At 38.6% G+C, this 27,719-nt stretch overlaps 1 protein-coding gene across 1 annotated transcript; it reads left to right on the forward strand.

Moving 5' to 3' along the window:
- The first annotated feature begins 2,822 nt into the window (after nt 1–2,822).
- Nucleotides 2,823–11,936, forward strand: LOC127439901 (derlin-2). Its single transcript, XM_051696199.1, has 7 exons — nt 2,823–2,967; nt 3,274–3,339; nt 3,465–3,538; nt 3,951–4,044; nt 8,024–8,219; nt 8,458–8,548; nt 10,466–11,936. The coding sequence occupies exons 1-7, from the start codon at nt 2,875–2,877 to the stop codon at nt 10,569–10,571; spliced, it is 720 nt and encodes a 239-aa protein (XP_051552159.1). The 5' UTR covers nt 2,823–2,874; the 3' UTR covers nt 10,572–11,936.
- Nucleotides 11,937–27,719: the final 15,783 nt, after the last annotated feature.

Here is a 27,719-nt window from a genome sequence, read left to right on the forward strand (position 1 = left end):
AGTAATCCATAAGACTCCAGTTGTTAAATCCATGTCTTCTGAAGTGATGGTATAGGTGTGTGTGAGAAACAGATTAATATTTAAGTGCTTTTTTAACTGTAAATCTACACTTTCACTTCCACATTCTGGTGTTGAAGTGACTTTCACTTCCACATTCTGGTGTTGAAGTGACTTTTACTTTCACATTCAGCCACCTACTGATTGGGACTGGTCAAAGGTAGAGATTGATAGTGAAAAAGGACTTAAATATTGATCTGTTTCTCACCGACACCTATCATATTGCTTCAGAAAGTATGGATTTAATCACTGGAGTTGTATGGTTTACTTTTATGTTGTCTTTATGTCATTTTTGGACCTTTAAAGTTCTGGTCACCATTCACTTGCATTGTGTGGACCTACAGAGCTGAGATATTCTTCTAAAAATCTTAATTTGTGTTCTGCAGAAGAAAGAAAGTAATACACAACTGGGATGGCATGAGGGTGAATAAATGATGAGAGGATTTTCATTTTTTGGGTGAACTATCCCTTTAACCTGGCTTTATTGGTCACCCAGTGATGAAACTGTCAAAATAAAGTTGAAGATGAACAGCTGGCTGGCTGGTGCAGTCAAAACAACCTAGAGCTAAACATGCTTAAAACAGTGGAGATGACAGTGGAGTCGTTCAGGTTCCTGGGCACTACCATCTCACAGGACCAGAGTGTAACACCCACATAGACTCAATTTTGAAAAAGACCCAGCAGAGGTTGTACAGGTGCATCTCAATAAATTAGAATGTTGTGGAAAAGTTCATTTATTTCAGTAATTCAACTCAAATTGTGAAACTCGTGTATTAAATAAATTCAATGCACACAGACTGAAGTAGTTTAAGTCTTTGGTTCTTTTAATTGTGATGATTTTGGCTCACATTTAACAAAAACCCACCAATTCACTATCTCAAAAAATTAGAATATGGTGACATGCCAATCAGCTAATCAACTCAAAACACCTGCAAAGGTTTCCTGAGCCTTCAAAATGGTCTTTCAGTTTGGTTCACTAGGCTACACAATCATGGGGAAGACTGCTGATCTGACAATTGTCCAGAAGACAATCATTGACACCCTTCACAAGGAGGGTAAGCCACAAACATTCATTGCCAAAGAAGCTGGCTGTTCACAGAGTGCTGTATCCAAGCATGTTAACAGAAAGTTGAGTGGAAGGAAAAAGTGTGGAAGAAAAAGATGCACAACCAACAGAGAGAACCGCAGCCTTATGATTGTCAAGCAAAATCGATTCAAGAATTTGGGTGAACTTCACAAGGAATGGACTGAGGCTGGGGTCAAGGCATCAAGAGCCACCACACACAGACGTGTCAAGGAATTTGGCTACAGTTGTCGTATTCCTCTTGTTAAGCCACTCCTGAACCACAGACAACGTCAGAGGCATCTTACCTGGGCTAAGGAGAAGAAGAACTGGACTGTTGCCCAGTGGTCCAAAGTCCTCTTTTCAGATGAGAGCAAATTTTGTATTTCATTTGGAAACCAAGGTCCTAGAGTCTGGAGGAAGGGTGGAGAAGCTCATAGCCCAAGTTGCTTGAAGTCCAGTGTTAAGTTTCCACAGTCTGTGATGATTTGGGGTGCAATGTCATCTGCTGGTGTTGGTCCATTGTGTTTTTTGAAAACCAAAGTCACTGCACCCGTTTACCAAGACATTTTGGAGCACTTCATGCTTCCTTCTGCTGACCAGCTTTTTAAAGATGCTGATTTCATTTTCCAGCAGGATTTGGCACCTGCCCACACTGCCAAAAGCACCAAAAGTTGGTTAAATGACCATGGTGTTGGTGTGCTTGACTGGCCAGCAAACTCCCCAGACCTGAACCCCATAGAGAATCTATGGGGTATTGTCAAGAGGAAAATGAGAAACAAGAGACCAAAAAATGCAGATGAGCTGAAGGCCACTGTCAAAGAAACCTGGGCTTCCATACCACCTCAGCAGTGCCACAAACTGATCACCTCCATGCCACGCCGAATTGAGGCAGTAATTAAAGCAAAAGGAGCCCCTACCAAGTATTGAGTACATATACAGTAAATGAACATACTTTCCAGAAGGCCAACAATTCACTAAAAATGTTTTTTTTATTGGTCTTATGATGTATTCTAATTTTTTTGAGATAGTAAATTGGTGGGTTTTTGTTAAATGTGAGCCAAAATCATCACAATTAAAAGAACCAAAGACTTAAACTACTTCAGTCTGTGTGCATTTAATTTATTTAATAAACGAGTTTCACAGTTTGAGTTGAATTACTGAAATAAATGAACTTTTCCACGACATTCTAATTTATTGAGATGCACCTGTACTTCCTTCGCCAGTTGAGGAAGATCAACCTGCCACATGCGCTGCTGATACAGTTCTACTCAGCAGTCATTGAGTCTGTCCTCTGCACTTCAATAACTGTCTATTGCTCTATTGTATATTTCTCTTTTTTCATCTGTTATATCTTATTTTTTTTATCTTCATGTCACTATATGTATATATGTTTAAATGCATATGTTTGTATATATGTATCCATTTGCACTGGAAGCTTCTGTCACCATTACAAATTCCTTGTATGTGTGTAAGCATACTTGGCAAAAAAGCTGATCCTGATTCTAATTCTGATAAACTTCACGATTGTCATTCGCCGAAAGGCAAAATTCACTAACCAATAGAAAGATGCCATACGTTCAATGACCGGGACAAAGTAATGATTGACACTTAAAAAGACCAATCATTGCAATGACATCTCAAGCGTTGACCAATGGGAAACATCAAAACCTGAAATCACCGCCTTCATTCGCGTGCTGAGGTGATGATGTGTCAGGAAGGTGACGGAAGCACCGTTGTCGCTCAAACAAAAAATGGCTTACCAGACTGTCCGACAGGAATATTTACAGATTCCAGTGGTCACTAGAGCTTATACCACCGCCTGTGTACTCACGACAGCCGCCGTGGTGAGTATTGACGAATATGTACCGTTAAAGCAGGGCTGGATCTTACAGACATATAAACCTGCCTGTACATATGTAAATAGATGTTCTGTTTAGAGAAATGCATCCTTTCTTCCTTCGTGTTCACGACGTCTTATCTGTTTAGCTGACTTGTCTAGATAGAAACCTCAGTGTCTTAGTAACTTCGTGTTTAAGTTCATAGACTCATTGACAGTGTCAATTTAACATTATATAGTGCCTGTTTACATACCTACAACATGTGCATCATGCCATTCTTACCTGATTGTGGGGTTTACTTTGTCTTCACAGCAATTAGAACTCATCACACCTTTCCAACTGTACTTCAACCCTGATTTAATACTAAAAAATTATCAGGTAAGTGGACGGTAAGTTTGGGATAGTTAAAGGCATAACCATTATTTAATTTGGAGAGAATAATGTCTTTATTTTCAATATTGCAACAAGTGATTACAAGTGTTTTCTGTTTTTGGCGTCCACAGGTATGGCGGCTAATAACCAACTTTTTGTTTTTTGGTCCAGTGGGTTTCAACTTCTTATTCAACATGATATTTTTGTATCCTTACTATAATAGCAATTTAGTCACAGCAAGTCATTTGGTTCTAAAGGTAGCAGTTCATGGGACAGTGTCTCAAGTTCTTGAATGTTAAAGGGAGAGGTTTTCCAAAAAATGTCATTATTTACTCACCCTTATGTTGTTCCAAGCCTGTATGACTTTCATTCTTCTGTGGAACACAAAAGGAGATGTTATGTAGATGTGAGCCTCAGTCACCACTCACTTTCATCTCTTTTTTTACGATTCAGTGCAATTGAATGGTGACTGAGGCTCACATCTACATAGCATCTCCTTTTGTGTTCCACGGAAGCATGAAAGTCCTTTGGGTCTGGAACAACGTGATGACAGCATATTCATTTTTGGGGGAACTATCCCTTTAAGGTTTATTCAGTCCTTAACCTGAGTCTCACAGGTACCGGTACTGTCGGATGCTGGAGGAGGGCTCCTTCAGAGGCAGAACTGCTGATTTTGTCTTTATGTTCCTCTTCGGTGGCGTTCTCATGACTGTATCCTTCACATTTGTTTTTAGAAGAGAAGTGTCCTAGTTGTAGACATGAGCAATGCAAAATGCTATACAGAGTCATTTTCAAACTGGGGTCTGTGAAAACTACAAATATCTCACTGAAAAAGCATAGAAACAACACAGAGTTCAGCAGTGACCACCCACTTTTCTTGGTCCCTGAAGTATTTTCCCTGTTCATTTTTTTTCTTTTAAAAAAATTCTTGAGCAAATTGTTCTAAGGTTTGAACCCATCCATCCAGTACCAGGATAAATCAGGGCCTGAATAAAATTTGTAATGCTAAAACATCAGAAATTTTGCAACAATCTCACCTAGAACTTTAAGTATACTGTTTACATTATACCTCTTCTCTTGAATAAATTGTTGCTTAATTAACAGGGAGAGTGACAAAGCAAGACGTGATGCAATCATATGCTGACTTGCATTTATGTTGTTATTATACCTTTAACAAATAGGCAGTTAAAGAGCAGTTCATTCATAATTGAAATTTCTGACATTATTCACCCTCACCTTCAAGCCTGTAGGAATTCCTCTCTACTGTTGAACTTAAAAGGAGATGTTGGGCAGAATGTTAGTCTCAGTCACCATTCACTTTTACTGCATTTTTTTTTCTATACTATGAAAGTGAATGGTGACTGAAACAAACATTCTCCCTAACACCAGTTACATTAAAAATTGCCGTTTAATGTTGACATAATGCTTTGAAAATGTTAACAGATGAAGTCCTGAGAGAGAACGTTGCTTATATAATATGTACAGTATATTAAAGATTGCTAGATAATGTATTTTCATGTTATGTATATTATTAATATTGTAGTATTTACATTATATTTTATTATTGTTTATGTATATTATTAGGATAGTTCACCCAAAAATGAAAATCCTCATTTACTCACCTTTATTCCATCCCAGATGTGTTTGACTTTTTTCTTCAGGTGAACACAAGCAAATATTTTTAGAAGAATATTTTCGCTCTGTTGGGCCATTCAATGCAAGTGAATGGTGACCAGAACTCAGAAGTCCCAAAAATAACACAAAGACAGCATAAAAGTAATACGACTCCAGCTGTTAAACCCATGTTTTCAGAAGTGATATGATAGGTGTCGGTGAGAAACAGATCAATAATTAAGTCCTTTTTTAAATAGCAATCTTCAACTTTTGACAAATCCTAACCAGTACGTGGCTGAATGTGAAAGTTAGTCATTTCAACACCAGCATGTGGAAGTGAAAGTGTACACTGGCAGACAAAAGTTTGGCATAATGTACAGATTTTGCTCTTATGGAAAGAAATTGGTGCTTTTATTCACCAAAGTGTCATTCAGTTGATCACAATGTATAGTCAACACATTAATAACCTGAAAAATTACTAATACAATTTGAAAAAATGTTCAGAACTTCTTAAACTTCTTCAAAGAGTTCTCATCAAAAAATCCTCCACGTGCAGCTTTAGCTTTGCAGATCCTTGTTATTCTAGCTGTCAGTTTGTCCAGATACTCAGGTGACATTTCACCCCACACCTCCTGTAGCACTTGCCATAGATGTGGCTGTTTTGTCGGGCACTTCTCACTCACCTTACAGTCTAGCTGATCCCACAAAAGCTCAATGGGGTTAAGATCCATAACACTCTTTTCCAATTATCTGTTGTCCAATGTCTGTGTTTCTTTGCCCACTCTAACCTTTTCTTTTTGTTTTTCTGTTTCAAAAGTGGCTTTTTCTTTGCAATTCTTCCCATAAGGCCTGCACCCCTGAGTCTTCTCTTTACTGTTGTACATGAAACTGGTGTTGAGCGGGTAGAATTCAATGAAGCTGTCAGCTGAGGACATGTGAGGCGTCTATTTCTCAGACTAGAGACTCTGATGTACTTATCCTCTTGTTTAGTTGTTCATCTGGGCTTCCACATCTCTTTCTGTCCTTGTTAGAGTCAGTTGTCCTTTGTCTTTGAAGACTGTAGTGTATACCTTTGTATGAAATCTTCTGTTTTTTGGCAATTTCAAGCATTGTATAGCCTTCATTCCTCAAAACAATGAATGACTGATGAGTTTCTAGAGAAAGCTGTTTCTTTTTTGCCATTTTTGTCCTGATATTGACCTTAAGACATGCCAGTCTATTGCATACTGTGGCAGCTCAAAAACAAACGCAAAGACAATGTTAAGCTTCATTTAATGAACCAAATAGCTTTCAACTGTGTTTGATATAATGACAAGTGATTTTCTAGTAACAAATTAGCAATTTAGCATGAATACTCAAGGATAAGGTGTTGGAGTGATGGCTGCTAGATTTATCAAAAAGGAATTTTTTCTAATAGTGATGGTGCTGTTTTTTACATCAGTAATGTCCTGACTATACTTTGTGATCAGTTGAATTCCACTTTGGTGAATTAAAGTACCAATTTCCTTCCGAAACTGCAAAATCTGTACATTATTCCAAACTTTTGGCTGCCAGTGTAGATTTACAGTTAAAAAAGGATTTAAATATTGATCTGTTTCTCACCCACACCTATCATACCTCTTCAGAAGACATGGGTTTAACAACTGGAGTCTTATGGATTAATTTTATACTGCCTTTTGGGCCTTCAAAGGTCTGGTCACCATTCACTCGCATTGTATGGACCTACAGAGCGGAGATATTCTTCTAAAAATCTTAATTTGTGTTCTGCAGAAGAAAGTCATACACATCTGGGATGGCTTGAGGATGAGTAATTGATGAGAGAATTTACTGATTTACAAGACACAGAAAATATGATGGAGCTCTACAGAAATGAGAACAGGTGTGTAAGCGTTTTTCTTAATTCTGCTGCTGAGTAGTTCTGGTAGCATTATGTAAAGCATTTGTGCATTTCTTGGTGCTGTATTATCTTGAGGGAACGGCACGATATGAAAGGCGGCAAAACTAGATTGCGAACGTGTGACGTTAGAGCATTGTTGTCAGCACTGTTGATTATAAACAGGAGCAGAGCCGCAGTAAACCAGCATTTGCATGTGAAATTAACAGGTTTATAGATCTGTAACATCTTAAGTTCAGTAAATGTGCGCTGAACTCAACAAGCGTTCAAATAGCTGCTGAAAGCTGCATGAGAGAGAGGACTCGGAAGAGCTGATTTATTTGTGCAGATTCTGGAATTACAGTTTGAAACAAAGACAAGATTATTTATTTGATTTGTTCATCTGTATGGATCGGTTAACCAGTTCTGAGCTACATGTTAAAGTGAATAAAAGTGTGCGGGAATTTCCCACATAATAAAATTGGAAGATGCGTGAATTATTAAAATTGTGTGCATTACCCGCAATCCTATGCTGAATTTCATGCCCTGTAAATCACAACATTTGACTGAAGCAAGAAGTATTTGAAAAATCCAAACAGAAGTTTGAGAAACTCTGGTTTAGATCATTTGTAAAAAAAAAATAATAATATTTTTTTTAAAACGTTGGAAACGTAAGTTCAGGCATGTGCAAATACAGGTATTTTCCCTACCGCTGCTACTGAAACCTGCACTTAAAAGATGAGTGATTGGTGGGCAAATATGTGACTGTGGAGTATGTGGGGCAGTTACCATGGGTAAAGGGAATACATCATGACTTGGGATGTGTTAGATAAGGCTTCTGGAAGCTGATTTCAACATTTCTTTTGAGAACATCACATAATGTAATACAGTGATTAAGTCTTGCGGTAAGGTGAGTACCGTGGGAAAATACCATGGGATGTATTCTGCAGGTCAGTTGAAAATATGACAGCAAAATGAGTCATCCCTCAATGCAACCTCACGTAGACCAATATAAAAGTAGGTCAATGAGAAGATGGTCTGTTTGGCCTCATTCTACCTTTTGTAAAATCAGGGGAAATTTCCTCTAGAAAAATAGCCAAAATTCCATTGAGATTGTGTTTCATGTTTTCAAGGCATCCAGACCAAAAAACATTGCCTTTCTGTTTACATGAAATTTTTCTTAATGTATGTATGTATGTACAGATATTTGGCATGTTTGTCAATCTTGTATTCTTAGGTCAGGCTTTCACCATTATGCTGGTGTACATCTGGAGCAGACGAAACCCAAACGTGCGCATGAATTTTTTCGGCCTTTTGAATTTCCAGGCGCCCTTCCTGCCGTGGGTGCTCATGGGATTCTCTCTGCTGCTGGGAAACTCCATCATTGTTGATCTTTTAGGTAGATATTTAACTGTGTGGATTCATGATGCTTTGTCAAATTCATGCTTGCGTGTTCATTTGTCCAGACACTTGAAGTGATAAGCATGTTGTTACAGAAACATTTCACTAAATAAATTACATTATTTACTTAAAGCTTTATGGATTTACAACCACAGTTAACAGACTAAAACCCCCCAAGTGCATCTATTCCTAATTTATATGACTAAGTTCATGTTTTCTCTTTTTTTCAATACAAGGCATTGTCGTAGGACACGTGTACTTCTTTCTGGAGGATGTGTTTCCCAACCAACCAGGTGGTGGCAGATGGCTGAGGACTCCCTCCATTCTGTGAGTGATAGTTGCTTGCAATGTTAAAGGTGCACTCAGCGATTCCTGAGAAACACTGTTGATATTTGAACTCGGCTGCAAAAACAAACACACCCCTCCCTTCAGTGCTCTTTTGGAAGCTTCTCCCCCCAAATTCATGCACGCGAAACGGTTTTACACACACCAGCTCCAGACACTCACAACTCTCCTGCTATTAAATCTAACATCACAACAACAGCATATATGGGTTCTTTGAAACAACAAAATGTATGTTACCCACCTATCGAGAAGAAAAAGAGCAACTTCTGCATCCGTCTTCAAGCCTTTTACCTCTCGGAGGTCTCTCCGCTGAAAAGCCTCGCCGATGTTGACGCGGCTTCTAGCCCTCGACTTATCGTAATCCTGTTTTAGTTTATATTCGTCTGACCTTTTTCTCTTTGTCTGTTTCTCAGACGTTTGTCCTCCTTGGAGTTTAGAAAGTTCGCGTCAGCCAGATTTGCCGTCACTATTCTCCTCTCGCTCTGCCCCCACCCCCCATCCTGTGCACGTGCAAGAACCATCCCCTGTTGCTGATTGGCTGGAATAGTGTTGTGTGGATCGGTCTGTTCCACTTTGTTTTTGTCCCATTTACAGAGCCAGGGCTGTGTACAAATACTAGATTTTTTTTTTTTCCAGTCCACCCACAGAACAGACAGCTAGCAGACTGTAAGGAGATATTTGCAGAATTTGACAAAAGTGTATTGGATTAGAATTACTGAGTGCACCTTTTAAGGATCTTTTTTTTTTTTAGCAGGTTTATATATATATATATATATATATATATATATATATATATATATATATATATATATATATATATATATATATATATATATATATATATCTCACAGTATATACACACAGTATATACTGTATATATTTATGAAATTTTCTTAAGGGATCATATTAATGGAATACTTCACCCAAAATTGAAAATTCCCTAATTATTTACTCACCCTCATGCAATCCAAGATGTATGACTTTCTTCAGCCGAACACAAAATAAGATTTTTTTTGAAGAACATCTCATCTCTGTAGGTCCATACAATGCAAGTGAATGGTGACCAAAATCTTGAAGCTTCAAAAAGCACATAAAGGCAGCATCAAAATAATCCATATGAGTCTAGTGGTTAAATCCATATTTTCAGAAGCGATATGAGAGGTGTGGGTGAGAAACAGATCAATGTTTGAGTCTTTTACTATAAATCTCCACTTTCACATTCTTCTTTTGTTTTTGGCAATTTGCATTATTTGTGCATATTGCCACCTACTGGGCAGAGATTAGAATTTATAGTAAATAAGGACTTAAATATTTATCTGTTTCTCACTCACACCTATCATATAGCTTCAGTAGACATGGATATAACAACTGGAGTCATATGGATTACTTTTCTGCTGCCTTTGTGCTTTATGGAGCTTCAAAGTTCCGACCACCATTCACTTGCATTGTGTTGACCTACAGAGCTGAAATATTCTTCTTAAAATCTTTTTTTGTGATCTGTAGAAGAAAGTCATACACATCTAGAATGGCATGAGTGTGAGTAAAGGATGAAAGCATTTTCATTTTTAGGTGAACTATCCCTTTAATTGATGGATAACATGGATTAGTACATTTTTAAAAAGCTCAAATGTGACCAAAATGATGAAAAATGAATGACAAAATTAAAATGTGTAAAATTATTATTCACATAAAATACTTAGTTAGATGGTCCCGTTTAACTGCATTGGGTGAGAGAGAATTTTTTTCATATAAAAGTAAAATGGACATTTTAACTGAATTATACCCATATAAATCTGAATCGAATCAGGAAATCTATGTCACTACCCAGCCCTATAGGTAATCTATTTTGTTGTTTCTTAAGTAAACCCCCCTTTTTTTTTTATTTTTTACCCTTTCCAGAAAAATGCTCTTTGACACACCAGAGGAAGATGCCAACTACAACCCTCTCCCTGAGGAGCGCCCAGGAGGCTTTGCCTGGGGTGAGGGTCAGAGACTCGGAGGCTAGTCTCAACACTCTGGTGCCTGTTACCTCATGGACATCTCTGAGAGCAAGGACAAACTTGTTTCTCTTGTGCTGTACTAAAGTACAGGAGCTCCACTCATTGAACTGAAGGGAGACTTGCAGTTTGTGTGCACGGAAATCATATGCCTCAAAATAGTAGCAAGACACATACTGCTTCTCTGACTGTGGATTTAACAAAGTAAGGAACTGACTTTTGATATGTTGCTGTTGCCATTTTTGTCCTGCGCAACAGTGATTCCAAATGGAGCAGCCGTGAAAGGAAAAATATCTATTGATTATCACCAGGACAGGTGTGATTTTACTTTTTCTTGATTTTTTTTTTTTTTTTTTTTTTTTTTTGGAGAATAAATGTATGTTAAAAACTGTTTTTAGTGCTGATTTTTTTAAAAAAAAAATTTTTAAGTATTTTATTTACTTTGTGTCCACAAACAAACATACAGCGATCAGCCACAACATTAAAACCACCTGCCTAATATTATGTAGGTTCCAACCAACGCCAGCCCGCTTCTCAGAATAGCATTTTGAGATTATATTCTCCTCACCACAATTGTACAGACGGGCTGGTTTGAGTATTTCTGTAACTGCTGATCTCTTGGGATTTTCACACACAACAGTCTCTAGAATTTACTCCGAATGGTGCAAAAAACATCCAGTGAGTGGCAGTTCTGTGGATGAAAACACCTTGTTGATGAGAGAGGTCAACAGAGAATGGCCAGACTGGTTCAAACTGACAAAGTCTACGGTAACTCAGATAACCACTCTGTACAGTTGTGGTGAGAAGAATATCATCTCAGAATGCTATTCTGAGATGCGGGTTGGTGCTGTTTTGGTGGCACGAGGGGGACCTACACAATATTAGGCAGGTGGGTTTTAATGTTGTGGCTGATCAGTGTACTGTACATTGCTCAAGTATAAGGCAAAGCACTGTAGTACATGAAAATTATCAGTGCAAATGATTTTTTCTTAATATACACATCAGGATCCAGGAATAAGATGCTGCTCTTGATCTTACAGTGTCTGACAAACATCTTTTGAACTTACACAATCATCTTCCAATAACAGTTCTTATGATACTAATTTCAACAGAAAATTATATTTTCAGATGACGTTTTCAAAAGGCATATTGCAGTTCTAACAGAGGGAAGTGAAAGAATGATTTACTTCAATGACAGTAAACATGCCTGTATAAGGTTATGTATATTAATATATAGTTATAGCTCAACTTGCTGTGATAGTGGAAACCAAATGGGTTATATACTGTATATAATTCAAGTGCTAAATACTGTCAGCGGTCAGAGGTTAGTCCATGGCATTGTTCATTCCAATCAGATTTCTGTGTTCACTCAAGTGTCCAGCTGAAGCTGACGGAAAGCCACTGTTGATTTTGTATCTTTTAGCCTACATCATCATAATCCTCACTGTCACCATAGTTAGGGATTTCAACATCGTCATAATCAGGTGTGCTCTCTAGGTCTTGACTTTTAGTCTGAACTGTGGCATAGTGTGGGGGGAAGGATTGTTGGGGTGCAGGAGAGGTGGAGCCCTCAACCACTACGTAGTCTGGCGTAGACTCCAAATCCTCATAACTCTGATTCACTGCAAATACAGATGTGATCACAAACTGGTGACATTGCTGTTGCATAGAGCAGTGGTTCTCAACTGGTTTTGCACCCCAATATTACATTGAACGTCAAGTGGTAACTCAACAGTTCTGAAATTGTTCATACAAAGTTCCTTAAAATCAAACTTTGAAATGTATTAATATTAGCACAAACAGCATAGGCCAAACAATATGCTGAATAGGAAAAACATTTAAAAGCATGAACAGCAGAAGTGTGATTTACCAGTCTAGCAGATGAAGAAAAAACACTGGGCTAAGTATGTGATAGTGTTAGCCGTATTACCAAGTGTCAGATAAATTTGTGTCAAAATACTGTATGCCGAGTCTTCAACGTCAACATCAAAAGATGTTGTTGCTAAAGCTGGTAAGGTTTTTCTTGCTATCATAACTATACACTGTTATGATGGCAAAAGGAAAAAAGTTAATTATATGATGTTTTATTATTTGCATTAGGCATTCTCCAGTCAAAACAGATTTGCCACCCATTTTGGGGTTCTGATCCACCAGTTGAAATCCACGTGCATAGGGTGGTTGCTGGGAGCAAATGGTTGGAAAGTAAGAGGTGACAATCTGTCTCAAAGATACAGTATGTACTTTTGTAACAGGAAGGCTTATTTTTGTCTTGTGACATGTGACTTTCATGAATGGAAAAAAAGAGCAGCTCAGTGAAGAGAATGAACTCGTATGAATATAAAACCAAAACTGACCAGAATTTGTAGATGTGAATTGGTCTCTAGGAGGTAAGGGTGGTTTCTCATTCTTAAAGTCACTGTGACAAACTTGCTCGTCCCTGTCATGGAAAAAGTCATTTACTTTTAAAATGTAAGCACATTTTTAGTTTATAGTAAGGATCAGCTCTTATCTAAGCTTGAAAGACTTACTCATTTTTTAATTTGGGGACACTATAATGATTTGACTTTGTTTGTGGTTGGAACCGAGCAGCTAGAAAAAGACAAAACCAAGAGAAAAGGACTTTAAAAAAAATCATAGTTAATTAGTTAAAAATGTATTAAACAAACAAACAAAAAATAGTGCATAGAATGATCACAGTTATTGGGGCATGTTGTAACAAAAGGTGTGTTAAATAAACATTAAGTGTTTATAGTGGAGTTTATTTTTTTTAGCCAAGACTGTAAGAAATGTGCTTACAGAAACTGACTTTCAAAAATAAAACTACCCTGAGAAATATTAACTTCAGTAAAAAGTGTGACAACTAGCTCCTTGATATAATGCTGATCATGGTAGCCTATATATACAAATTTTCCAACAGTGAAAAACTGGTAGTCAAATATCAATTCAAGTTAAAGGTGCTCTCAGTAATTTTTTTCCCTCATTTAAATGTTTTACTTCTAAAGAAATGAATAGTAATATTGAAACACAAGTATGAAATCATGACCACTCATGTGAGACGAAGAGTTCAGTCATATCAGTAACCTTATAAAAGCTCTTTTATTCTGCAAGGAGAGGGTCCCTTCATGGGGGCAGCCATGTTAGTGTCACATGACCAGCTGAACACTACTCTCTTGATCTCAGTAACTGCCTTGTTATTGGACACTTTCATTCATGGATTAATCCTGGCTGACTTTGCATAGTGAATTTCTACAATGACATTAGTAACTGAAAACTACCGTGTTTGACTAATGCAGCATCCAGGCCACTAGGTGTCACTCTTAGCCAAAGTAAGTCACTTAGACATACTTCAAAAAATGACTGAGTGCACCTTTAACACACATATTGTTTATGTCTTGTGGCTATATTTTTGAAAAAGTGAGTATTTTAACATTTACAGATTGGCCCCATTCACTTCCATTGTAAGTGCATCATTGTAAACTCGATTTTTGCTTTTTTTTTTTTTTTTTGAATGGTAATCAATATTATGCCACAAATGCTGTCGATTGAGCTAAACTTGTATAGGTGTCAGTGTAAGCCATACTTCTGTAACTGGTCCTGCTCGACTCCTTCCAGGCGGGTTTCGAATCGGTGTCAGCCGGCATGGGTGGCAGGCACGCTAACGAGGAGGCTAAAGGCAACAGCCTCTAGCGTCAGTCACTAGTGCGCCTCTTAAGGCCAGGGGAGTGAGGTTTACACATACCGCACAGCTATGACATAACAGCTGGCTCCCTTTACATTTCGATATACTTCCAAAAATTACTGAGTGCACCTTTAAGCATTTAGAGGGATTATCACCCAATTCTTAATTCTGAACACTTTGTATAATGGACAGGCTAAACACTCATTCAAGGAGCTCTCATTAAGGTGCACTCAGTAATGATTTATGTTCGTTATCTTGGATTTACACTGACACCTTGCGGCGTGGAGGCAGCATCATTCAAACACAAAAGTTGTCAGTTCCCAATTTCGTAGTTAAAAATTCACTATCAACAGTCAGCCATGGTTTATTTAATCCATTAGTGAGTGTCAAATAATAGGGCGGTTACTGAGATTAAGTGAGTAATATTCAACTTGTCAAGTGATCATAACATGGCTGCCCCCATGAGGGGACCCCTCCCCCATGTAGAATAAAACAGCTTTTATAAGGTTTCTATGACTGGAGTGTTCATCTCGTGTGAGTGCTCATGATTTTATACTTCTGTTTAAAAATTACTATTCATTTCTTAAGGAGTAAAACTTTTTTTAATGAGGAAAATATTACTGCCTGCACCTTTAAATGCTCTGTTTTCCATAGTTGTTGTGTTACTAAATGCATAACAGAGTCTCAATAGCGTTGACCAATATAATTTACCTCTTTTACTGATGCAAACATTGATGATAATGAAAATGATGACAATCACCAGAGACACCAGAATCATGGCCAGCAGTAATGCGGTCCAGAAGTATGGATGTAATGACTCCATCTACAAAATCAAACAAAGAAAATGCTTTCTTCTCAGTGTTTCTGTCATCATCTTAACTGACATTTTGTTTAATTTCATTTTTCATTTATTCTCTTTTTCAGGTCAGGCACATTGCTTGAGGTTGCTTTTTTTCCAGTCAGCCGTATTTCCTGGGTAGAGAATATTACTAAGAAAGCCGTTTTCGTTTGCTTCCTAATACTTCTAAGAACCATGTTAAAATGACACATCACCCTGTATACGTTTTATACATGCAACAACTAGTAAGGGTAAACAATTAGTAAAAAATTCCCTGGATATGAAGATAGTAATTTCCATATGCAGTATTTCAGATATAACTCACAACTTTGCCCTATCATGCAAACTGCACTCATCCTGGTCTGGCAGAAGTTTTACAGATGATTAACTAACTTCCTGCATAATTTTTTTCCCATGGCACTTGCTTATTATATATGTGACCAAGTGCTTTTTACTGCACTAATTCTGAAATTACTGAACTGAACTGAACGCTACGTATTTGAGATTTTAATTATTAACATTATCTTCAAAGAGCACAATTAGAAAATAGACAATTATTCATAATTTCAATGGTTCCTAAATGGTTGAGCACAAATTAATTATTATTTTTGTTTGTTTGTGTATACATGCAATGGTTTACAAGTCAAATTTTGCTCAAGTATTATACCAGCTTTGGGTATTAGGAGGCATATCTCAATATGACAGAATGCACTGACATTCTACGATCCGTTGTTTAACTATTAAAGAGTAAAAGATAAACACAAACTAAAATAACCTATAAAATATTGCCATATTGAATTTGTAATGTCAGATCAGTCTGATAAAAAATGATAAAATACTGTATTTATTCAAATTGGACTTGAGACCCATAATGGCTATTTAAATGTCTGTGACGATGAAAATATTTAAAATGTAATTACCTTTATCCTCAGCATAGATCCCAATCAGAGTGTCACAAACAACTGGGTCCTTTCATGGATGTTTAAATAAACAAGGATAAGTTCCTCATAACTTCCAGCTTCTCTCCCCACCCACCCTACTTCCTTCCACTTAAGCTGAGGGTCTGAGTAACTCAGTAAGTGCTAGTCAATTCTGCATCTGCTGCAGTTTTTAGAGTGATGTAGGAAGTTCAACTTCAGAGAGTGAGAGAGACAGAGAGGGCTGATGTAAAACCAGAGCAGCACTTCTGCTATTGTGCAGAGAACTGAATCCAGGCATTTATTATGCTCTCAAATCAAAGTGGACTGTTCTGGATCGGTACAGTCAGTGCATACGGCCTCTGGTTAGCATGCAGGAACCAATAATCCAATTAATAAAAATCAGAGGTGGGTAGAGTAGCCAAAAACTGTACTCATAAATGAATTACTCATGTAGAAGTAAAAGTACTAATGTTAATAATTTCTTGAGTAAGAAAGTATCGAATTAAAAAGGACCCAGTTGTTTGTCATTACTCAAGGAACGAGTAACTAGTTACATTGCAAATTACACTGCAAAGATCTGATTATTAATTTTAACACCTGGCATGCATGAATCGTGTGCCTTTGTCAATCTTTAATAGGGCTGCCCCTGACCAAAGATTTTCCTAGTCGACTAGTAGTCGTTAATTTAAGTCATTAGTTGACTAGTCGCACATTTATGATATTAATTTAATTACTTATATATTTTTTGGGAGGGGCATCAGAAAATGGTTTGAGTTCCAGGGCTGAGAAAGAATGTTATAAGTAACATTGCTAACACTTCTACATTACAGAGAAATACTAAACTGTAATAATGAGCCTTTAAAATATAAAGTTTACAAGCGCACGCATGAAGCGAGCCGCAGTGACACCGGCAAAAGCGGTAATGATTCTGAATGTGTCGGAAAAACCAGCAGGGTGATTGTCTGAACATTTTGTTCATTTATAGAGAGAAATGCACATTAGGGTTGTGCCGACAGACGATGATCTCGGGAATCGACGATGGTCACAGTGATCACCAATAGCTGATGCCTTTGATGATGTCAAGATGATATTTTGCTCGTTTTCCCATGTATTATATTATTATTATTAGGCTATTATTATTATTATCAAATTAATATTACAAATAATTTGCCTGTAGACACACAGACACGTGCTTGAAGAAACACTTTATTATATTATTAAGAACAGATGACAGAAAAGCGTCTATGCGCATGTATGACACGCTGTTTGTTCAGAGGCGTGCAGTCTCTGGAACACGCACATGTAAAAGGTTCTCACTCTTTGTTTCTGTCTTCTGATTTTTATTTTATTTTATTTGTTTTGCTCTGTGTTTAGAAGCATGTTTAGGCTTATTTTAGTTCAGAGCCTGTTCTCTGTTGACCTGAAGAAAAACACATCGCACGCATGTTTAAAGGCCCAAACATACTTTGCCCAAGAACGTGAACGCAGACACACAAATCTGCTGGGTACAGAGGGGTCGCTGCCGGCCGGCGAGAGCCAGAGGAGCCGCAGCCTTCTGCCGAAGAGTGGTTCCGTCCACCAGGGGCCGGAGGACTCGCTGCTGTCTGCCAGGGGAGGAGCAAGCTGGCGTCCGCCAGAGGGTGGAGGAGCAGTTGAGGACCGGCCGCGTCCGGGAGCCGGCGAGCAAGTTTGGGCCGGAAGGGCAACGCCCCCCCCTCCAGGAAGGGAGGGGAGTGCATCATGCTGGGGGTTTTCCCGACCTGAGTCAGGTGATGGAGGAGTGTGACGAGGAGGAGGGCGGGGCCGGGCCGTGAAGACACACGGGAGTGGGATAAAGATGAGCCGGAGGTGCTAGTTCGATAGAGTGAGACGCACGTGTCCCCATTGCATGTGTGTCTGTGTTTATGTTTGTTTTAAGTTAAGTTTGACATTAAAACTTTGTATACTGTTCAACCGGTTCCCGCCTCATCCTTGCCCATCCTTAAACTGTTACATAGAGATAAAAAAAAATCTAACATTTTAGAGAATGAAACATCACATCATGGTTGTTATTGTTTTTTTAATTCGTTCAATGCCATACGAACAAGAGGTATTTATACATAGTCACCATAATAATTTAAGTTACATTGCCAGACACAATATTTACATACATTTTAGTTCTTTTAAAACTTCACGTTTTCAGTGCTTTTTTGTTATTTGTTTCTCATCACGGTTGTTTAGGCCAATGAGCTGTGTCTTATGTAAGTTGTTTCCCATCATGCTTTCAGTTTGCCCAGCTGGAAAAATCCAATTGGGCTGCCTGGTTCTTACAACTGCACGCGCATCACTCTTACAAGACTTTTTTGGCATACGTCACATCACAGCAAGTCAGACAGATTTCTAATCACCGATGATTTGTGATTAGAATTAGAATTTATGATTTGTTCTGCGCAGAGCTTGCTCATCTCAAACAAGCCTTACATCAGATGTGAGCGGGGCGGCACGATGCGACAAAAACAAATTGCTCCCATTGTAATCAATGACGCTGTCTACAGTGGATGGGTCCACATGGCATTGCGACACGACATCGCTTGCGTCTGTTGTAGACAGTTTGTAACATGAATTTATATGCATTGATGTATTGCAGCAGAAAATGTATAATTAAAAACGGAGTTCAAAAGAGCCCATAGGTACAGAATCACGCTGAAACTGACCATTACCATAACAAACAAGCCCGCGTTATCATTATCACCACAACTTACTGCAACATGTTCTCTTAGCTGAATCCGTAATTCTGTATGCTGAAATTCCCGCTTGTTTTGGTGTTGAATGAAGGCATCTCAGAAATGTATCTCTTAATTTTCACTATGTGAAATAAAAAAAAGGTGTTTGCCTCGTGCTGTTGCTGCAGTGATGAACTTGAGTCGAGTGACAGAGCGCCGCTGTAAAGTTCCAGTCATAAAAGTCCCATTCAAAAATCTCTCAATAATCACGCATTTATTAACACTTACTGAATTAAAATCAATAATGTAGAGTAACGTCCCCCATTGTAATGAAGAGTAAATTTTTTCACTTGAGTAAGAGTAAAAAGTACCCACCATTAAATCTACTCTTAAAAGAGTAAATGTAGTGCGTTACAACCCACCTCTGACAAAAATGTAGACAGAAAATCCACGTTCAAAACCATGTCCTTGTCTTATCCAGATTCACTACGGAAAGCCACATATAATTATTTTTATTCAGAGCTGTCGGGTCAGATTTGCCGCAAAATCGCAGGCTTATGTCATTCGCCCTTGCATGTTTACGTCATGTCCTTAAGCTCAGAAAGAAGGTCCGGCTGTGTCACGTGAGTGTCAGCTGTGGGAAAGCTATGGCAGTTCAGTCAGCAGCGGCGAAAAATCCTAATGGATTTGAACTGTTTATAACTGTTTGGTGAAATTGTTAGCTTGCTATGATGCTTGGATATGTTTTCTGGTAGGGATGATAAAGCTCACATTGGTTGTCATGCTTTAATGAATCATGCAAACATTACTCGTTTTTATAATCACAATGTGTTTATTAGTTTAGCTTTTTCTGGTGAAGTTACTGTAACATATTTAATAATATCCATGGACATCGTTTAGATATAGTAAGTGGTTCTCAACCTTTCTGACTCCGAGCCTCAACCATTAAATTAAGTTATTGTATTTCAATATAACTTATTTTACACCATTTTAAAGGTGCATATATTTTCCTCAATAAAAAAAGTTTTACTCTCAAGAAAATTAATGAAATGAAATGCAATTTTGAAACAAATGTTTAAAAACACGAGCACTCACATTAGATAAAGACCAAAAGCGAGTAAAACTGTGTCGTAATCAGATGACAGAAGAATCAGAAGCTGAATATTAGATGGACGTACCACCCTAGCCTAAAGATTTTACCTAAACCTAACCCTTCACTTCACTTCACTTTTATTGTCACACAGCCATATACACAAGTGCAATAGTGTGTGAAATTCTTGGCTGCAGTTCCGATCAACATAGCAGTCATGACAGTGATGAGACATATACCAATTTACAATAAACAGATTTACACATCACAATTTACATATCTAATATACACATAATTACACACAACACAAATAATAATATACAATATACAGTAGACAATACACACAATATAGAATATTGTACAGTATACAATACATACAATATAGAATACACATTATACAATAAAAATAGTATATAAAGTATATATAAAATATACAGTAGGTTGTATTGTACTGTATTGACATTCAGGCTGTCGGTTGATAGTCAGTTGCCAGTGTGTTGTTAAGAGAGAATATAATTTAAGACAGTCTGGTGTGAGATATAAGAGTAAGAGTAATAAAGTGCAGTGCTGATGTATTTGATCGTGAGAGATCAAGAGTTCAAAAGTCTGATTGCTTGGGGGAAGAATCTGTCATGAAGTCGGCTGGTGCGGGTCCTGATGCTGCGATACCGCCTGCCTGATGGTAGCAGTGAGAGCAGCCCATGGCTCGGGTGGCTGGAGCCTCTGATGATCCTCCGAGCTTTTTTCACACACCGCCTGGTGTATATGTCCTGGAGGGAGGGAAGCTCACCTCTGATGATGTGTCTGGCAGTTCGCACCACACTTTGCAGGGCTTTGCGGTTGTGGGCGGTGCTATTGCCGTACCAGGCGGAGATGCAGCCAGTTAGGATGCTCTCTACAGTGCTGGTGTAGAACCGTGTGAGGATGTGGCGGTTCATTCCAAACTTCCTCATCCGTCTCAGGAAGAAGAGGCGCTGATGAGCCTTCTTCACAACGGCTTCAGTGTGGATGGACCATGTGAGTTCCTCAGTGATGTGGATACCGAGGAACTTGAAGCTGCTGACTCTCTCCACCGGTGCTCCATTGATGGTGATGGGACTGTGTTCTCTGTCTTTTCTCCTGAAGTCCACCACAAGCTCCTTTGTCTTACTGACGTTGAGGGAGAGGTTGTGCTCCTGACACCAGCGTGTCAGAGTGAGCACCTCCTCTCTGTAGGCTGTTTCATCATTGTCAGTGACCAATGATGAAGTTAATACATTTTGACCAACCAAGAGTGATTTAAAATAAAATGAGAGGTAGACACAAAACAGACATTCTTACGCTTAACCAACACCTTTACCAAAATGATAGTGTCCAAAAACAAAATGAGAAATGGAAAGCACATTTTCTAAAGCAAACTTATCATCTCATGCCACTTCAATGACACATTTGTCTCACATGTCAGCTTGTGTGCTTGACTGGTATTGAACCGCATACTTCAGTGTCCAAAGTCCAACACACTATCAAGCAAGCTACCACGGAAGCTGATCACATTGTAATAAGTGTGTAAATGTACATGGGTCTGTAATTCAATGGTTAAAATGTATCGTTTTTCAAATGATGCGTTTAAAGTGATTTAATGTAATAACATAGCAGTGTGTTAGTAACAGGGTGAAAAATATGTGTTTATAAAGTCACAATCAATCCTTGTAGTTGTGATTTCTGTGAAAGTGAATAAAATGCACAGTTGTTGTAGTGCCTCTAGTGTTCATTTCACCAGGAAACTGTGGCGAAATGTTGAATTTGGCACGTAAAAGTCAGTTTGCAAATATGTAGTTATAGTTACATTCATTTTATGAGACTAGGTTGGTTTTATTCTGCATGGAGAGGGACCCATCATAGGGGCTGCCATGTTATGATTACATAACCTGCCAAATGCAACTTGCTTAGTCGCAGTAACTGCTCTGTTATTGGACACTTTCACTCATGGATTAAATTAATTGTGTCTTACAGTGAATGGTAAACTTCTATGGCATCGGTAACTGAAACCTATTGTGTTTGAATGATGCTGCATCCAGGCCCATAGGGATCAGTGTAATTCAAGAGGACATATTCAAAAAATTACTGGGTGCACCTTTAAGTCATCTTGAGGCCCCCTTGTTAGTTTGCTAATAGTCCCCACATGGCCCCAGCCCACTGGTTGAGAACCACTGGCTTAGACAAAATCCAGTATAGTGATACATTTATATGGGGTTTTCAAAGGCCAATTCTTAAATGTTTTCATTTACAACATTAGGTCACTCCACAATGAATATTTGGTTACACTGTATTTGCCCTGTAATATTTGTGTATTTTAATACTTTATATTAGGGCTGTGAATCGATTTTTTTTAACGAATTAATCACACATTTTTCTGTGATTAATCACGATTAATCAGAATTAATAATAGTGCATGATGCATTACAACAAACATTAAAAAATATATAATCATAAACATATGTACTTTATATTTATACTTTAACTTGCAAGAACTTTGTTAGTCATCATTTATTGTAATTATTTAAATATGTACATGTTAAAAAAAAACATTTGTAGACAGAGTTTACATTTTATAGGTATAAATCTTTGATACAAATAAATGTATAAAATCAGTGGGCATGTTGTAATTTGGGCAAAATCTTCTGGTGTTTTACAGTGGACTTTTTTAATAATAGGATCAAATGGGCAGATTCAATTCATATCAAACTTATAAACTTAAATGTGCATTGCCAATGCATTATTAGACACTATAAATACAGATATAAAACATATTGAATGCTGAAGGTTAATTAGCTAAATTTTAAAATCTCATAACTATTATTTTCTCTGTCTGCCGTTCAGTCTCTACAAGTATACCTGTCTGCAGCTTGCTGAACAGCCAGGTCCTTCTAATGGGATGGGTCCACTGACATGTGGTGAGCGAGGCAAAGTGGGTGTTTTCAGCTTATTCCAATGAATGCACCTTGCGTGTGTGGCACTCGGCTCCCATTTAAATGAATTGAAAATGCTCACCTTGCTAAGCTCACTTAGTGGTCTTCATGGACCTTAAAATGAAACCTGAACCCGACCCGTACCCGAGACTGTGTGACCCTACCTGGCCCGAATGATACCGTCAGATTTTAAGCCCGACCCGAACCCGAAATCGCTTACTATCTCATTTCTTCTCCTAGCAAGTACTGTTGCAATAGGCTATATTTTAAGTAAGCATAAAGGCAACATTCTTAAGAGTACTGAAACAGTAAACACACAGTTTTAATAAGGCACAGCAGCCCCTTAGTACACTAGAGCAGAAGGGGAAAAAGAATTGCCTTACCGTTTATGCGCTGAAACTTCACTTGGTGCAGAACAATCTGGAATAATATGAAACAATGCAACAGTCCCCTCTATGCAGCCTGAACTTGTTTAGAATGTTGAATCTTTGTGACACCTGCGCTAAAAACAATCTAGATGCAGTGCAAAGAATGAAACAGAGCGCAGGTGTCTCAACATGTGTTTTTGAAAATTTGAAGTTCTTTTTAACTTGACGTGTTTAAAATGTGCCGGTCCTGCGCAAGATGCTGAAGAAAAAGTGAGACACAGTGCAAATCCAGCATGTGTTTATATAGGAAAACAATGGGTAAACAGAACAGATGTGCACAAAAACACGTTCAGTGTGAAGGGCTCCTAACTCGTCCGTTTGCGCGAGTGAGAGCGCGTGCGCGAAACAACTTCAGTAAGCCTGTTTATTTTTCATTCATTACAAACCCGAACCCGACCCGAACGCGAAGTCCTAATTGAGAAACTGGGTTGTAGACCTCTAAGCTCACCATGCGCCAGTGGACACGTAGACTACCGTCAGTTTCTGTCACGCACACGCTGCATCTCTCTTTCGCGGTTTCGCTTCTGACAATAGACCAGATGAAAGTGAGAGTGTTTTCAGGCAAAATACAGCAGCAAATGCCCGTATATCTCCCACGGATGGTTCACCACTTGCGGGTGAAGTCTCCATTCTACAGAAAATCCGTTCCTGTGTTTTTTATACCCGTGACATGTGTCGTGTGTAATGAATACGCGTGTACTGCTCCACACAATCAATTTCTGTATTACGATGTGCAGCCGAGCGTGTACCTCCTGAATTTGTATATATGTTATATGTATGTATATAGTGAAGTATCAGGAAGTGAAAAAAATGGATACTGCACTAAAAGTGCTGTAAGTGATTTTTTTCATGGAAAACTGCAAAAAATATTTCTACTCCCTTAAAGATAATAAAGAAATAAGTGTCTTGAGATATCTCACCAGTCTCTGTGACAGCTGTAGACTATGTAAGCAGCAAACAAAAGTGTGTCCACGGACCGCAGACATTGGCGCTTTTCACCTGTCAATAATTTTCCTCGATCTCATTTGAAGCATATCATTGAGACAATGATTCATACTGTTTGTCAGTTGAAGGCGCTATTGTGCCACTGTTGACTTTGACAGGCACAGGAACAAACAATGCTGCTCTTTTGCTTGGTTTTCATCTCAAAATTATCTTTGGAGAGCGGGGTTTTGGAATGAGGGGGCGTGGCTAACTCGGCTCTGTCATGTGAAAGCTTCAGAATGCTAAAATCGCTTACAGCACCTTTAATTGCGTTACTTGTTTTTTGTTATTAAAATTTTTTATTGATTCCATGCAGCAAATCAAATAGACAGAAAATGCAGAATCAAACCACATGAAATCACAACTTTTCCCCCCAAACATTAACCCCCCCCACCCCCATCCGACACAAACGAGCACCCCAGTGGTCAAAAGCCAACTGACAAAGACACACATATAGACAATAAAACAGCAGAAAATTTTTAGAAACATAAAAAAAACCCAAAAAAACACTAGTATCTCTCCACTGCCCCTCCCCGAGAGCCTTCCAAAAAGGCTAAATAGCTGCCCCATTTCCTGATGTAAATATCCAGGTTGCCTAGCCTTCTACATGCCATCTCCTCAAATGCTGCTACCCTGCCCATCTCGGTAGACCACTCATGAAATGAGGGCGCATCAGTTGACTTCCATCCCCTGAGAATTACCTGTCTGCCAATCATCACATTGGTTAGGACCCAGCTTTTTATATATTTATCAACTATATTCAGGACCGCCCCATCACCCAAAATACACAGTCTGGGGCAAAACGAAAATTGAGTGTCCACAACATCACACACAAAGCTCTGAACCCTCAACCAAAACTCCTGGATCCCAACACATCTATCTAGAGGGGGTCCAATAAAATCGATGCAAAATCTTAAATTGCATCAGACACACCCTTGCATTTCTAGATGCAGACTTGACGTTTTTTAGGATCCTAGCCCACACCCCTTCCCCCAATGTCAAGTTTAGATCTTTCTCCCATAATCTTTTGAGAGAATTCAAAGTTCTGTCCCCCAGACTCTGAATTAGCAGGGTGTAATACACTGATGCCTCATGACTCTTCCCAAAAGCAGCAATCACCACTCCCAGAGTATCCGCTGCTTTAGGGGGGTGCGTGCCACTCCCAAAAACAGTGCAGAGTAGGTGGCGAAGCTGTAAATACTTCTAAAACTGAGATCTGGGAATGCCAAAATGTTGAACCAAATTTTCAAAAGGTCTCAATACTCCACCCTCATATAGGTCACCGAGTGCATTAACCCCCCCTCACAATCCAATCTGACCAACAAAAAGGGGACTTATTAATACATAGTTTAGGGTTCAGCCATATGCTCGAGGCTGCATTTAAATAAATATCCAAATTAAACACTCTGGACACTTTTGTCCATATCGAGTGCAAATGCAAAATAACAGGGTGCGACTTAACCTCTCCAGCTAGTTTGATCGAAAGGCTTTGCAATGGCAAGATAGGGGCAAGAACTTCCTTTTCAATACAAAACCAGGGAGGGGCTCTCTCAGGTGGAAGTGACCAATAAGCCAAATGTCTAAGACCGAACGCATAATAATAAAACAAAATCTTGGGTAGGCCTAACCCACCATTGTCAATCGGCCTATGTAACTTATTGAAATTTAACCTGGGGCGCTTACTATTCCAAATAAAGGACTTTGCTATGCTATCAAATTGCTTGAAATAAGAGAGGGGGACATCTACAGGGAGAGACTGTAGCAGGTAGTTGAATTTTGGAATACAATTCATTATAATAACATTAACCTTCCCAATCATCGATAAATGTAATGAAGCCTACCTGCCCACATCGCTCGAAAATCTTTTTATTAAAGGATCAAAATTAACACTAATTAAATCAGACAAATTTGCTGGGAATAAAATCCTCAAATACTTAATGCCCTGTTTGGGCCACTGGAAGGCACCCGGCTGGAAAGCCGTTACTGGACAGTACACTGTCAGAGCCAAAGCTTCGGATTTAGACCAGTTGACTTTGTATCCTGAGAACTTGGAAAAGGAATTAATAATTCTGTGGAGGCAAGGCATAGATCTAGTAGGGTCAGAGACAAATAATAAAATATCATCTGCGTAAAGCAGAAGCTTATGCGCCACACCTCCCACAACCACCCCTGGAAAATCATCCTCCTTTCTTATCACAGCTGATAATGGTTCCAGGGAAAGACAGAACAATAATGGGCAAAAGAGGGCAACCCTGCCGGGTGCCCCTATCCAGAGGAAGATAATCTGAAATTAATCCATTTGTTTGTACCACTGCAACAGGGTGTTTATAAAGTAACTTAATCCAAACAATAAATGTACCCCTGAACCCATACATTTCCAAAATCTTATAAAGATAATCCCATTCTACCATATCAAACGCCTTTTCAGCGTCAAGTGAGATGGCAGCGACAGGAGATTGATCATTCGCTACTGAACACATGATATTGATGAAACGCCTGATGTTATCAGAAGAGCTGCTGCCCCGAATAAACCCCACCTGATCTATATGTATAAGAGATGTCATAACCTTACTTAATCGGTTAGCCAAAATGTTTGACAATATTTTTACATCTAGTTGGACCAGGGAGATTGGATGGTAACTTTTACACTCGCTTGGATCTTTGTCCTTTTTAAGAATCAGACTGATCCGGGCTTGTGTCATGGTTGGAGGAAGCTTTCCATTCTTTAATGATTCAGTATAAACTTCTGACAAAAGTGGAGCCAGTTCTGTAGCATAAGATCTCACAAATTCTGCGGCAAAACCATCTGTCCCCGGGGCCTTGCCTGTAGGTAGGGACTTAAGTGAGTTTTTTTACTCAATCGTCAGTTTAGGAAGATCTAATGGTTCCACAAATTTCACCACCAGCAGATTTCACTGAGGGAATGGTAGAAAAAGACTCTCTCTGCTTTATATATCTAGCCAAAAGCTTCCCTGCTTTGTCACCTGACTCAAAGTATGACTGTCTTGCCCTGAATAACAAAAACTCCATTTTCCGCAACAAAATAGTATTATATCTGTATTTCAATCGGGTCAATTCTCTGAGGCCATCAGCTGACATACGGCGCTTCAGCTCTGTCTCTGCACTTTTAATATTTCCTTCCAACTCCACGAGTTCTCATGCTTTGGATTTTTTGATGAATGAGGCATACTGTATGATCTGACCCCTAAGAACCGCCTTAAGTGCCTCCCAAGCCACGCCCACAGAGGATACTGAGGACCAGTTGGTCTCCATATAACACTGATTTCAGTCTTTAACATTTGTTGGAAAATCAGGATTTTGCAAAATGGGCACATTAAGGCGTCAACTATATGATTTATTTTTCTCTATATATGGCATCACCTCTAAACTCACCAGGGCATGATCCGAGACTAAGATATTTCCAACTGAGCAATCAACAACAGATGAAATGAGGGATTTGGATATAAAAAAATAAATAATCTATTCTAGAATAAATCTTATGGACTGATGAAAAATATGTATAGTCCCTACCAGATGGGTTCAAAAGTCTCCAAATATCCAGAAGAC

The sequence above is a fragment of the Myxocyprinus asiaticus genome, chromosome 4 (assembly GCF_019703515.2).
Source record: "Myxocyprinus asiaticus isolate MX2 ecotype Aquarium Trade chromosome 4, UBuf_Myxa_2, whole genome shotgun sequence".
Taxonomy (NCBI): domain Eukaryota; kingdom Metazoa; phylum Chordata; class Actinopteri; order Cypriniformes; family Catostomidae; genus Myxocyprinus; species Myxocyprinus asiaticus.